General features: G+C 46.1%; 1 protein-coding gene across 1 annotated transcript in view; it reads right to left on the reverse strand.

Annotated features, from left to right (window-relative positions):
- PLXNA4 (plexin A4) overlaps positions 1–13,084 on the reverse strand; it is a 614,743-nt gene extending 601,659 nt beyond the window's left edge. Inside the window, exons 1-3 of the mRNA XM_081243430.1 lie at positions 13,062–13,084; positions 12,331–12,508; positions 9,593–9,666 (exon numbers count right to left, since the gene is read on the reverse strand). Of these exons, the coding sequence (XP_081099556.1) occupies positions 9,593–9,644 (52 nt within the window). The 5' untranslated portion in view covers positions 9,645–9,666; positions 12,331–12,508; positions 13,062–13,084. The remainder of the gene's footprint in view (positions 1–9,592; positions 9,667–12,330; positions 12,509–13,061) is intronic.
- Positions 13,085–14,795: the final 1,711 nt, after the last annotated feature.

Raw genomic sequence — 14,795 nt, forward strand, 5'->3', positions numbered from 1 at the left:
GTTCAGTCTTCATCTTATGGATGTATCAGCAGCATCTGATCTAGTTGATCTCTCCTTCTGGGGATGCTTTCTTTCCTTGGCCTCATGGGAATCCCTCTCTCTCGGTTCGTATTCTATCCCCTTGGATGCTCCTCCATCATTGCTGGGTCCTTGGATTTCTTCCCTTTTTTATATACCCTCACTCCCTAAAGCCATCTGTAGGCTGAACCACTCCCAACACTATTTCTCTAGTCCTAATTTCTCCCTGACTTTCAGACGCCTGTATCCAACTGCCTACTGAATATCTCTAATTACAGAATGTGTGTCTTAAATTTAATCAATCCAAAATAGAACCCTTAGCTTTCTACCCCCACCTCTTCCCAAACTCCTTCTCCCCACGTCCATAAATAGTGACTCTAGTCTCAATGTTCCTGACTGCTCAGTCCAAAATCTTTGGAATCATTGACTCCCCTCCCACATTCCATGTCTGCTTGATCAGAAGATCCTTACAACCCTATCTTCAAACGTCTACAGAATCCTACCATTTTCACTACCTCCATCACGCACACCCTAGTCTAAACCACCACTGTCCCTAACCTAGACTATTAGAATAACTTCTTGTCTGGTCTCCCAGCTTCCACCCTTGACCCCCAACAGTAGCCTGTTCTGCGTATGGTAACCAGAGTAACTGCGTAATTCCCAAGTCAATCATACCTCTCAACTGCTCAGAATCTTCCAGTGGCTTCCCATGTCACTGGAGTAAAATCCAAAGTCATGACCATAGCCAGAATGCTCTATGACATCTGGCCTTAGCTACCTCTCTGACCTCACCTCCTACAGTTCTCACCTCCACTCACCACCACAAGTGGCCTTCTTGCTGTCGTACAAACGCTCCAAGCATATAGGAGAGTCTTTGTATTGCTCTTCCCAAGGCCTGAACACACCATTCTCCTGAATCTTAGCTGGTGCTCCCTTCTGCTCAAAGTGCACCTTATAAGGGAGGCTCCTCTCTGAAATCAGTGATTACTCCCATCACAAGCCACTTGGTATCTCTTCTTACCCCGCCCGATGCTTTGGTCCATTTCCCTCACTAGGACGCAAGCTCCACAGAGCAGATGCTTTGTTTCGTCCCTGCTGTATCCTCAGTGCTAGAACCAAACCCAGCCCAGCCTAGGTGTTCAGTATCAGTTGAATAAATGAATTCACTATCTCTTCTAGCTTTGGACCATCCACAAATTATATATTTGTCCAAGAAATTTATATTTTTACTTAGTCAAAAGGATACAACCAGAAAACAAGCTCTGTGGTACAAGCAGTGGAGGTCACAGTCTTAAAGATGAATAATACTAAGTCTAGATTATGGAAGGCCTTGCATGACCATCCAGAATCTGGCTTTGTTCACCACAGGAAATGGGATGCCATTAAAGGTTTTTAAGATTTTTAAGTGTAAACTGATAGAATCTGTCTCATAAATAACTTTTATTGCAGACATTTAAAAAATCCTACTCAGATCAATTTGGAAGCAACTTGACACTTTCCTTTTTTATTAACTGGATTTCAGAACGTGTTGACAAGTATCGTTCATTTTGAACAGTCCTAAGTAATTCTCTGGATCAGGGCAGGGACCAACGGGTCATTTGCGAACAGATGCCTGTGTCTGTGAACAAATAGATTTTTGCGTCTGGGTCTTCTGACCACGTTTTACACTCATAACACATGTACTTCTTATCTAACACCTGTGCACAACTATATATAGCATACAAGGAATGGTGTTTTCATATCATACATGTAGGTTCTTGCCAGAGCTTTCTTCCGAGCCAGGGAGTCTGAGAAAAAAGCTGAGGGAACAGAGTGGAAGTTGTACCACGCACACCAGACTCCAACGAGCTCACACGTGTTAACCAATATACCACCCGACAGCTGCCTGCTTTGACAGCTGCAGGGGAGCAGCCGAGACAACAGGAGGCTTTGCCGGGTGGACAGGCTCGTGGTTGAGAAGAAGGCAGCAGTTGAGGCCACGCCGAGCACTTGTTCTTTAACTTCCTCAAAGTCAAGTGGAAAACAGCGGTGGCTGGAGCAGAGGCCCTGGGACGGTGCCTCCGGCCACAGCGGCAGCACCCCCGGGGGCTGGCGGGCGGCGCTCCAGGGCTGGGAAGGGCCCTCGGGAGGGGAAGGCAGAAGTGGCCCTTCCTTACTGCTGCTCCCAGAGAAGGCCTTCAGCATCCACCCACCCTGCAGGCCCTGGTGCTCAGGAGCTGGAACCAGAATCGGTTCCCTAATGTAACTAGGAGTGTTATTTACAGTTAGTTTCCCCCTAATTGAATTGTACCTGCTCTTGCTTCTAGTTTTCTCACCTCTCTTCCAGAACAGCATCGAACCCTTCATCCCTTGACACGCACTCACTCTCCTTCTCTCTCCCGTGGTCCCCCACCCCTCCCTGCCCTTTGGTCCTCTCCCCCCGTCCTCCCCTCTCCTCTCCTTCTACTGCCTGGCTTCTCTGGGTGGGTCCCTCTCTGAGATCCCCTGCCCTTGCTTATTTATTCCTTACACCTGAGCCCAGATCTCTGGCCACACCAGCAATTCCTGTGTTACTGGTGCAAGGTTACGTATGTGGTTGATCACAGAAACAATTCACACTAAGGCTAACTATTCTGTTGATGTGCAGGCTTTAGCAGCTGAGAAACCTTAAGGAGACTTACATACACGATGCACCGACACACATGCTGAAGGAATTCAAAGAAGGGAGAGAGCCATGGCGGGTAATCTCCAACGGCCCCTCAGAGCAGGTGGGCTTTGAGTGTTGAAGGAAGACTGAGTGGCCTGAGGAAGCTGGTTCTGGGACGTAGCGAGCTTAGAGTGCTATGCGCTATCTTGGTGCTGGGCCCCTCCTCTGTGAATCGTGTTCAGGCTGGGGGCTGCGGAATGATTTGCGGGAATTTGCTCATCTCCCCAGGTCACGCCCAATATTTGTCCCCTCCCTTCAGAAAAGACACGAGGCCAGAGAGGGAGAAATCAACAGGTCTGGAGCAGCACACAGTTCTGGGTTGCCATGGCAACCCCCTTTCCACACAGCCCCCTGCCTCCTCACCAAATGTTTATCCCACAGACACTTAGGAGACATGGAATAAGCCCTTAGACCCTGCCCGGCCCCAGGAATACCGCCTCCCTTCCCTGCCCACGCAGGTCTAGCCATAGCCAGGGGCCGCAGAGGGGAGGGAGGGCACAAAGCTTCATTTCAAGGAAAACCCGGAGATGACCCTTCGGCTACAATTTCCCCAGTTTCCCACATCTGAACAGCTGAGTGGTACAGGGGTGGGAAGCTGTGATTTCAGGAAGTTGGAAAGAACAGGAAGCAATAAAACCTATATATATTAAAACCTACACATTTTACAGATTAAGAAAACTGAGGCCCAGAGAGAAGATTTAGGGGCAGAATATGAACCAAAATCATGTTTGTCTATAGCTTATTTTCATTCTTAACTATTAAGTAATTTTTTTAAAAGGCTCAGTTAAAGACATTCTTTAATTAGAGGGAAGAAGACGTAACTAGCTTTTTGGATGGTACCAGGAGTGTGAACTCTAAAATAGTTACCAAAAAGATAGCTAAATAAGACTGTCCTTGACCTTCATATGCGAAAACCTAGACTTCTGGGGGCCCATTTGGGTCCTTTCTCTATTCCAAGTCCCTTTTACCTCAGAGCCTACATGGATTGGTGAAACTGATTTTTCTCTCCATCAGGATAGCTTTAAAAGTCACTGGTCAAGGAACAGTACTGCTCTTCACTGGTAAGATTCATATTTTACTTATTCATACGTTTCACGGTAGTCCTAACATAGGTCTAATTACAACCTTGAGGCCAAGTGTAGCACGCCTGAGAACAATGACTCATCCGTGACATCACAGGTAAATGGACAACAAAAGTCTGCCCCTGTGCCTCTCCAATCATGGGACAAGTCATTTAGGCAGGAGAAGAGTTTTTAAGTTCACTGATGTAACATTCCTTTAGGCAGGAGAAGAGTTTTTATGGAAGGTAAGTCATTTAGGCAGGAGAAGAGTTTTTAAGTTCACTGACGTAACAGTCCTTCTGTTGTGTTCTCCATTAATGAAAGTTTTTCTTTTTCTTTTTCTTTTTTTATATTGGAGCATAGTTGATTCACAATGTTGTGTTAGTTTCAGGTGTACAGCAAAGTGATTCAGTTATACATATACATGTATCTATTCTTTTTCATATTCTTTTCCCATTTAGGTTATTACAGAATACTGAGCAGCATTCCCTGTGCTATACAGTAGGTCCTTGTTGTTATCTATTTTAAATACAGCACTGTGTACATGTCAATCCCAAATTCCCTATCCCTCCCCCCCTTCCCCCCTGACAACCATAAGTTCATTCTCTAAGTCTGTGAGTCTGTCTGTTTTGTAAATAAGTTCATTTGTATCATTTTTTTTTTTAGATTCCACATATAAGCGATATCATATGATATTTGCCTTTGTCTGACTTACTTCACTTAGTATGATAATCTCCAGGTCCATGCATGTTGATGCAAATGGCATTATTTCATTCTTTTTATCCACTAATGAAAGTTTAATTATTAACATCTGGCATTTGAAAAAAATCAGTCCTGCATAATGGCACTCTTCATTTCCATTCATTCTTTCCTCTCTTTGGTGAAGCTCACTGTCGAGCTTCAGCTCAGATCTTTCATTAGCATTTCTTATGAGGTTCTGGAGATTTTACAGGTGAAATTGATAACTTCTTAAACTTTTATGCAAATAAGTACTCAGAATGCTTGCCATGTTTAGTCACTACCATGCTGACAATTAAGTCAACTCTACCATCTTCATAGGGTCACGGGGAAGTCTGGACATTCAGTGACTACAGTGAGCATGCAGAAACTTAGAGCCAGCATTTTACGACATCAAAAGCACTTTCCAAACATTTGTTCATCTTATGATAATCTTCTCCAGATCAGCTAGACTGAGAGACACAAACAGGTCTGTGTCTTGGCTATATTCCAGCCCTGGTCCTTATCATAATGCCTGGTATGTCGGATAGGTTTTGTCAGTTTGGTTGAATGAACGGATGCCTTCCCTGAACCATTCAGTGGAGATTCAAACTTAGAGGTTAAGAGGTAGCTGGTAAGTATCACAGTCTGGACATAAGGACAAATCTTTGGCTACTAATAAGTTTTCCAAGCTCCTAGTAGACCATTACCTTGTTAGAAAAAAAAAGGGTGGGGGGGTGTTAGCACCAGCAGCCCTTTTTGGGTGAGGGAACAGTAGGAAAAATGGAGTCTGTTGTTTGGTTTACAAAGAGTATAAATGTCCCAGCTGGCAGATCTTAGGGATTATTTACCAGATACAGCATGGTAACACGTGAAGATGGAGCCAGAAACACGTTAGGCCCAGGCCCAGCACTGTTCTTGCTGCCTTCTTTGCACTGCTGCTGTGAGCATTAAATGAAAATGCATTGATGGTTAATTTTACATATTGCCTTGGCTAGGCTGTGGTGCCCCGTTGCTTGGGTGAACATCAGTCTAGATGTTGCTGGAAAGCTATTTTTCAGGTGTGATTGATATTTAACTCAGTAGACTTTGGGTAAAGCAGATCACCCTCTGTATGTGGGTGGGTCTCATCCAATCAGTTGAAGGCCCTGAGAGCAAAGACTAAGATTTTCTGAAGTTCTCCTCAAGACTGCAACACACAAAATGTGCCTGAGTTTTCTAGTCTGTCAAGGAATTCAGACTCAAGACTGCAGCATCAACTCTTCCCCGAGTTTCCAGCCTGCTGGCCTGCCCTACAGATTTCAGACTTGCCAGCCCCTGCAATCATATGAGCCAGTTCCTTAAAAATCTCTCTCTTGGGCTTCCCTGGTGGCGCAGTGGTTGAGAGTCCGCCTGCCGATGCAGGGGACACGGGTTCGTGCCCCATTCTGGGAAGATCCCACATGCCGCGGAGCGGCTGGACCCGTGAGCCATGGCCGATGAGCCTGAGCGTCCGGAGCCTGTGCTCCGCAACGGGAGAGGCCACAAGAGTGAGAGGCCCGCGTACCACAAAAAAAAAAAAAAAAAATCTCTCTCTCTCTAGGTAGATACAGATATAGCTATAGCTATAGATATATAGATAAATGGTGTGCGTGTGTGTGTGTGTGTACTACTGGTTCTGTTTCTATGAAGATCCCTGATTAATATAGTAAGTCAAGCCCCAACCCAGCCCCTGACAGAGAAAGTATACAAATGTCCATTCTCTTTCATTACCTTCCCTGAATCTAGCTCCATCTTCCTAGCAAACATATGAATGCCTGCCTGCAAGATGCCAAATGGGGCAAAGATCCAGCAACATCAATGACCTTCCCAAAGTCGTGACCAGTCCATAACAATATCAGGATCCAAATCTCCATCTTCTGACTCTTCATCTGTTTCTTCCTCTCCTTCCTGTTACCAACCCACCTTTCCATCCCTAATCCACCCAGAGGTTATGCTCATTTAACCCTAGAAATCAGAGGCCTCCTCTGGCAAGAATGGAGCACAGTAACTGGGGTCCACAATTACACTTTAACCTTGGATACAGACTTGGGATTTCTCTTCATCCTGGCACCAGAAAGCATTTCAGTGAGAGCTCAGCTATCTCAGTTTGTATCCACACTTGAAGCCCATCATGCAGTGAGCTGGGCCCATAGCCAAGTATCACTGCTGTGACATCTGCCTCTAAGAGCCTGTGTCTCTAGCACTTTTTTCTTGATTTTTTTCTTGTTTATGTTCAACCTGTCTGTCTGTGGTCAGTTAGCTTAGTCACATAGCCAGTGTTAAAAAAGACTCATATAGTAAAGGATTCTACTCTACTGTATAATTACCAACTGCAAAGTCTGGGGGTATGGGTGTCCCCAGACCACCCTGAGGTTCAATAATGTACTGAGAGAACTCATAGAACTCACTAAAAGCCGTAATACTCACAGTTATGGTTTATTACAGCTGAAGAATGCAGATTAAAATCAGCCAAGGGAAAAGGTGCATAGCGCAGAGTCGAGGAAAGTTCCAGACGCAGAGCTTCCATGGAGCTGTGAAGAGCGTTAACTCCTCCCAACAATGATGTGTCACATATGCACAGAACACTGCCCACCAGGGATGCCCACCTGAGCCTTGGTGTGCAGAGTTTCCACTGGGCTCCATGGCTAACTGCCATCATGGCTGACCCCTCTGGAGGCAGAGTGGATACCACATGGCCCAAAGCCCTCATCGTAAACCACACTGTCCTGAGAGGCTCAAGGTCCCCAGGTACAAGAAAGACACTCTTATCAAGTGCGACATTCTAAGGGCCTCGCGATCACTTCCCAGTAGCTGAGGGCAAAGTTTAGACCTTTCTTTGGGTAAGCTTCCTTTCTTCACGATACACCCCCTTTCCCCAGCACCCATGGTGCGTCAGGGGGTGCCACTGAACTCTGGAGTATTCTACAGCCACCTACCATATTCCTAACTCTGACTTGTCCTTTGGAAAGGAATGTTTCTTGTCTCAGGGGACCAGGAGAGGGACTGGGGATGACTCCATGCTGGCCATCCCTACTGTGGACATTTAATGGGATGACAGGTCAATGTGAGGTCCACCAGGGGGTGCTGTGGCTTGTCCCTTGGCCTTCTTCACTGGAACACTCAGATGGGGGGTAGCCCAGAATGCTTCCTGTCCCAGGGAACTAACTAACTCATTCCTTTCTGCCTATTATAACCCCAGCTCAAGAGACAATGGCATCCTCACTCATTTAAAAATGCCTCTTCTTTCAACTGTCTAGCTTTCCACACTTGTTATGTCAGAAGTAATTCACCAAATTTGTAAAATCTACACATTACTGACATTAAGTGGTAAAACTACTTAAGTTTTACAAGTGAAGACCCCAGAACACCTTGGGGGCTCAACACAGGCACCCCTTTTCCCACGTGTAAGGGAGAGAATCCAGACTAAGAAGAAGACAGCTGCAGGGAGGAGGATTTTAGTCACATGAGAAAAGCCAGAACTGATGGCAACTGAGACAGGTGCGGCGAGGGAGGCCGGCGGGTGAGCCACGTGCGCGGGTTCTGCCCTACCGGCCCCACGCAGGCGTGAATAAGCAGGTACAAACACCCCAAGGGTGGGCGCTGGGCATTACTAGCAAGGTGTGTGGGCTCCTGCAGCCCCACCTAAGCACTGCCTGGCATCCTCAAGCGAACTTCCCCTCTACCTCAGGAACGGGCACCCAGGTGAGGTCACCTTCCTGGTTCCCTCCCTCCCTTTCACAACTAACGAAAACAGGACCTGCCCCAAGTCCCACCCTCCAGGGCCCTGGAAGGGAAGCAGCGAATCCACTTTGCTATCTGGAACTAAGGTGTTAAACCAATAAGATCAGCAAGTAACGTTGTCCCTTTAACAAGGGCCCCAGTGCCTTCACTCAAAAGAGACCAGTGGCAGAAGAGACATTTTCACTTTCATAAGTGGCTTCCTTAGCCTAGTACCAGTGCTGCTCACAGAAGCAAAGAGACTCAGAGCAGCTGACCAGCACAAAACCTTTATGCCATCTCATGATCCTCCAAGAATCATGCAGACATAAAATACATTAGAGACATTCTGTAAGGGACCTGGGCTTGCCATGTTTCAGATGCAGCAGAATCTGATTCTAGAAGCCTGGAGAGGCCAGCTTACCCCTGCCTTACCCCAGCTGTGTCCCTCTGCGGCAAATTGGGTCTCTCCTCCCTCTGTGTTCCCAAAGAACCCCGCTTGAGCAGACCCAGTCCCTGTGTCCCTCTGCCTGGCATTATCCTGTGAATTTTGAGACAGGGAGGGGACCTTGTCTTTTTCATTTCTGAGTCCTCTAGGGCTTAACAGGTCAAAATGGAATTGCCAGCGCCCTCCCTAGGCCGCACCAGCCCTGGTTCTGATTCCCAAGCTATAGGAAAGAGGGCTGCCATGTTCTCACCTCCTGACTAAGTCAGGCCCACCTCCACTCGCTTCTAGAGTGGGGAGAGCATGTGGGTGACCTAGGGAAAGGCCAGGTGCACAGCCCCCAGAAATCAAATGCAAACCGTGACAATCTGTGAAGACCGGATCTTCAGGATTGAAATCTCATCTTCCCAAATAGGGAAGGGGCCAGCTGATCAGAGACACCTGTCCCCAGCGGCGCCCTGACAGCTGAGTTCAACACTGTCTCCCCCCTATTACCATGGAGGTAGCAACAGCTAATATCCAGGGGTCAGGAGCACCTGGCACAGGACTGAAATGTACTTTACACAGATGATTACCTTTCAAATGGCCCTATTAATCATCATAACAAAAACAAGCAGTTGACTGGAGTTCCATTCCTGGTTCTTGTGTCCCAGGGGCCGTGGACTCGGTCTTCCTCTGCCCCACCTTCAGGGACCAGGAACCAAAGCTAGACCTGGCTGCTAAGACATGCCGTCCACATTTTCATCTCTACTCTGTCACCAATTATCTGTGACTTTGAGCTGACTAACCTCTTCCCCTCCGATTACTTCTCTCTAAAATGGTAGTAAACCAACTCCCCAGAGGCGTCCTCTAGAGGAGCAAGGTGACACACGCCAAGAAGAGCCAGGCACACCTGCAGACGCAGCACGCGCTATTTTTATGTCTTACCTGAAACCGACAGTCTCTCCACGGAGTCTGCTGTGCTGGCTTTTCTGCCCATAATATTTGTGGTCGGATCATGTCTGTATTTAAACCAAACACAATATTTAAGCCACCAGAAATAAGAAAACAAAGAGGGGAAAATTCCATCACATACTTTTTTGGGTTTTTTTTTTTAAAGTCTATTCATCCAGATGGTGATCATTAGCAGGATCGCCTGTCTGCACCTGTTACTGTTTATGTAACAGACCCCACTTATAGGCATGTGCTCGGAACGTTCTGGATGAGCCTAACAAGTGATGCTACAGGAACAGACACAACCTATAGCTCTGGGAATCACCATTTAGTTCCTTGGTAGAGATAAGAATAGAGCTCTTGGTGCTACAGGGACCTGCAAAGTCAATGACAGCTTGGCCTGAAAGCCTCAGGGACTCACATCCCTGCCTTCGATAAAGCTGCTTCCCACCCTGAACATATGTCCCCGCTTATAGTGAAATCAGCCCCATCAGCCAGTTGGTGTTTCCTAAAAATCCCCATGCCAGGGCCCCATTCGAGACCTATCAATCTGAATTCTTTGGAGAAGTGCCTGGAAAAACATCTATTGGGCTGGCCAAAAGGTTCGTTTGGTTTTTTCTGTACGATGGCTCTAGTAGCACTTAGTTGTCTTTAACTTCATCTGAAACAATTTTGTTAGATTGTATGTGACAGCTGTCATGTCAGCGTGCATTTAGAAAAAGACATCAAAATTGGTGAATTTCGGGGTAGCCATTTTAAGATTGAAGATGGAAGGAAAAAAGCAACATTTTCAGCATATTATGCTTTATTATTTCAAGAAAGGTAAAAATGCAACTGAAACTCAAAAACAGATTTGTGCAGTGTATGGAGAAGGTGCTGTGACTGATCGAACATGTCAAAAGTGGTGTGCGAAGTTTCGTGCTGGAGGTTTCTCACTGGATGATGCTCCACGGTCGGGTAGACCAGTTGAAGTGGATAGCGATCAAATCGAGACATTAATTGAGAACAATCAGTGTTACACCGTGCAGTAGATAGCCGACATACTCAAAATATCCAAATCAAGCACTGAAAGTCATTTGCACCAGCTTGGTTATGTTCATCACTTTGATGTTTGGGTTCCACATAAGTTAAGTGAAAAAAACCCATCTTGACTGTATTTCCGCATGTGATTCTCTACATAAGTGTAATAAAACTTTCCGTTTTTAGAACAAATTGTGACAGGCGATGCAAAGCGGATACTGTACAGCAATGTGAAACGGAAGAGATCGTGGGATAAGCGAAATGAACCACCACCAACCACACCAAATGCCGGTCTTCATCCAAAGAAGGTGATGTTGTGTATATGGTGGGATTGGAAGGGAGTCCTCTATTATGAGCTCCTTCCAGAAAACCAAACGATTAATTCCAACAAGTACTGCTCCCAATTAGACCAACGGAAAGCAGCACTCGATGAAAAGCATCTGGAATTAGTCAACAGAAAACCCATAATCTTCCGTCAGGATAACGCAAGACCGCATGTTTCTTTGATGACCAGGCAAAAACAGGTGCAGGTTGGCTGGGAAGTTCTGATTCATCCGCCATATTCACCAGACATTGCATGTTTGATTTCCATTTATTTCGGTCTTTACAAAAGTCTCTTAATGGAAAAAATTTCAATTCCCTGGAAGACTGTAAAAGGCACCTGGAACAGTTCTTTGCTCAAAAAGATAAAAAGTTTTGGGAAGATGGAATTATGAAGTTGCCTGAAAAATGGCAGAAGGTAGTGGAATAAAAGGATTAATACATTGTTCAATAAAGTTCTTGGTGAAAATGAAAAATGTGTCTTTTAGTTTTACTTAAAAACCGACGGCACTTTTTGGCCAACCCAATGTTTTAAACACCCATGTGATTCTGACACTGGGTTGAGCTTTGGGTCTTCTGGACTGAAAGAAGCTCAAGGCTTTGAGTGGAGACCTTGGTTCTGTTCCAGGCTTGGTGATAACTTCTTGTCCTTCCTGTATAACTCTGGGCAAGCCACTGTCCTCTGGGCCTGATGGTCTCTCAAATAAGGATACTGGACTAGAATAAGTGATTCCTGCTTGTGTTCCAGGAGCTCTAGGGTTTCCTTGGAGGCTCCAGAAGTTTCTAAATGGAAAGTGGTAGAAATAGAGTAGTTTGGGCTCTGGGTTCCCTGCCTCAAGAGTTAATCATTGGGGCTGCTAAAAATCTATTGACAATGGTCTGACATTAAGCAAGAGGAAGTGGGAACATCTGCCTGGGATACAGGAAATACACAGCCCTGGATGGGTTCAAGGTGGCTTAAATGAGCATGATTATTCCAGAAATCACATTTTTTAAAATGTGAATCCCTGAGGGAGTCAGGATTTGGACTGTGGGACCTTGAGAGTAGTTATCACTTCATTTTTGGAAGCCATGATTTCCTCATCCTTCAAAGGAAGGGGTAAAACTAGACTCCATTTAGGGGGTCTCACATTTTGCCATTCCAGTGGTGAACACGGTCTGCACTGCATCCACCCCCCTACACTGTGAGCAGACCCAGGTAGGACCTGTGCCTAGAACCAGGGTGAGTCAGCTGACCCCCCTGGGAACCCAGTGCACAGCCTTGACCTCATCCCCATTTGCTCTGGAATGAACTGTGTCTTCCCAAGTGCATAAGCTGAAGCCCTAACCCCAAGGTGATTGTATCTGGAGGTAGTTAAGGGTAAATGAGGTCATAAGGGTAGGGTTCTAACCTGATAGGATTGGTGGCCTTGGAAGAAGAGATACCAGCGAGCTCTCTCTCCACACATGCACGCACCCAGGAAAGGCCATGTGAGGACACAGTGAGAAGGTGGCCATCTGCAAGCCAGGAAGGGAGTCCTCACCAGAACCCGCCCATGCTGGCACCTGATCTCTGGTTTCCAGCCTCCACTGTGAGAAAGTGCAGAAATTGGGAGAAAATAAATGTCTGTAGTTTAAGCACCCCCGGTCTGTGGTATTTTGTTATGGCCGCCCCAGCTAAGACACCATTACACCATGACCCGTTGAGTTCCTCGGCCATGGTCACTTGAAGCAGCCCACAGCTGTGTGTGCATGGCTCATTCTGCCTCATGGCAGCTACTTCATCACGAGAAAGTCACTTGCTCTCATTTAGAGTGTGTGTCTTTTCTCCCACACTAATATGCAAGCTCCCTGGGGGCTAGGGGCTTGACATCCTTTTTCTTTCTTATCTGCAAAACTCTCACAAGGTCGGCCTGCCAGATATTTTACCAGAAGAAGAAAGAGACCCTCTGAAGTTGATGGTTCATGCCGGGTCCCACCGCATGGAGAGAGGACCCTTGGCAGGTGGTGCACCTCCCATTTCTAGCTCTGGGTGTTTGCTATTGTGCTCTTTTCCTTTGGGGCCTCAGCTCAGTGAGGACCTGTGGATGGGGTGGCAGTGGGGAGGGAAGCAATGGCTTCTTGGTACCTGACCGCTTCTTACCCTCCAGGAGAGGCGGAGCTCAGTTCTCAGGACCCAGGAGTTGGGCATCCTTGTGCAGTAGGACTTGCAACATGAAAGGAGTGGGTCCCCACGGTGGGCTGGGGAGGGGCTGGGCACAGCAGAGCAGGTGCTTCTGTGAGTCTCTCCAGGAGGTCTTGTAGAGCGAGGATGATGTCTGCCAGGTAAGAGAGGCCTGTGGGTTCTGGAGCACCAGGCATGAGCCAAGTTGATAAAACACAGTATTAATAAGGTTACAATTTTTGGGTTGGTTCCTATACTAATAAACACCTTAAAATTACTTGTCTACAGCATTTACATTTAACTAAGCTCTTTCAGAAACAATGTCATTTATTCTTTACAACAACCCTGAGAGGCAGATCTTATCCCCGGTTTGCAGGCAAGGAAACAGCCTCAGCTGTGATTAACCAAATTCACATTGTTTTTGAGTGGCAACACCAAGACATGAAGCCCTGTGTTCTATTCCATGTCCAGTGTTCTATTTCATCCTAGGTTTGCTTCACACAGAAATCAGGGTTAGCTACAAGCTACTTCTCAACTCAGCCCATGCCTTGGAATCCTGTGCTATTGGCTTCAGGGTGTGAAGTAAGCCAGGTGAAAACATGGATGGCTTGATGTAAAGAGGTGCTTCCCAAATGGGGTTCCAGGGAACCCTAACTCCTAGCAAGATGTTAAAACATCCTTTTTATTTTAAGTGTGGGGCTGTTCTACAAGTCAAGTTTGGTCAATGCTACATACAGTCTTTCCTTCCTAGGAAATTATGTTAGCACTTAAAGGCTCTGAAAAGCCCTGCAATAAAGAAGCTGGCGTAAATTTAATTCAGCATTTGACAACACAACTAATTTTTCAGTCAATGAAAAACGTTTTCATTTGACAACACAACTAATAGCAGCATCTTGGTCTAGAGAGAAGGTGATGCAGGATGTAGAAATGTCAGTGGCTAAGAGAACAGTGGAGAGAACACTATGCCAGACATAAAGGATTATTGAATTGAAAGGAATTAAATGTACAATCATTGTCAAATAAGCACTTTTAAATCCTCTCTTAAAACTTGTCACTAAAAATACTTCAGCTAAGTCTCTTTAAAGTATTAACTCATGTCATTGTTTATGTGAAAGTGTATTTTCACTTACAGGATTAGTAAACCAAACATCGATTGCTTTTGTTTTTATCTCATATTTTCTGTACTTTATGAGTTTACAAATAAGTATCATTTATAAAGGAATTCAAAACAAATAATTTAAAATAATCTGCCATCCAACAGCTAAAGATTTAGGAAAAAAGGGTGGACACTGGAGCACCCAGGGAACAGAGGGGTAAAGGTCAACGTGTGGTCCACCAGGACCAGATAGAACTCAATAGGAGGTGTTTTAAAACCGAGAGTGATTGTGTAGGCATGGAAATGTAGGTTTTAGAAATGCAGATTTCTGGATGGAGCAGCGCTGAGGCCCCAGGTCTGACCTCTGTGTGTCCCTGGGTGGACTAGGGACCCAGAAGAAGGGCAAAGACCAGAGAACCCGAGGGGAGGCAGAACGAAGAGCAGGACTTAGTACACAAAGAGGGAAGCGGGGAGCAGGGCAGCAGCAGGATTCGACTCTGTGGCACTTCCACGGTAGACGGGGAGAGGGGTGTGTAGGACAAACCGGAAACACACAGGAGCGTGGTAGTGGTGACGGGAGCCCAGGCTTAACCCTTGCCCTGTGCCAGGCACTGTTC

Source organism: Mesoplodon bidens (assembly GCF_964165515.1).
Source record: "Mesoplodon bidens genome assembly, chromosome: 9".
In the NCBI taxonomy this organism is placed as follows: domain Eukaryota; kingdom Metazoa; phylum Chordata; class Mammalia; order Artiodactyla; family Ziphiidae; genus Mesoplodon; species Mesoplodon bidens.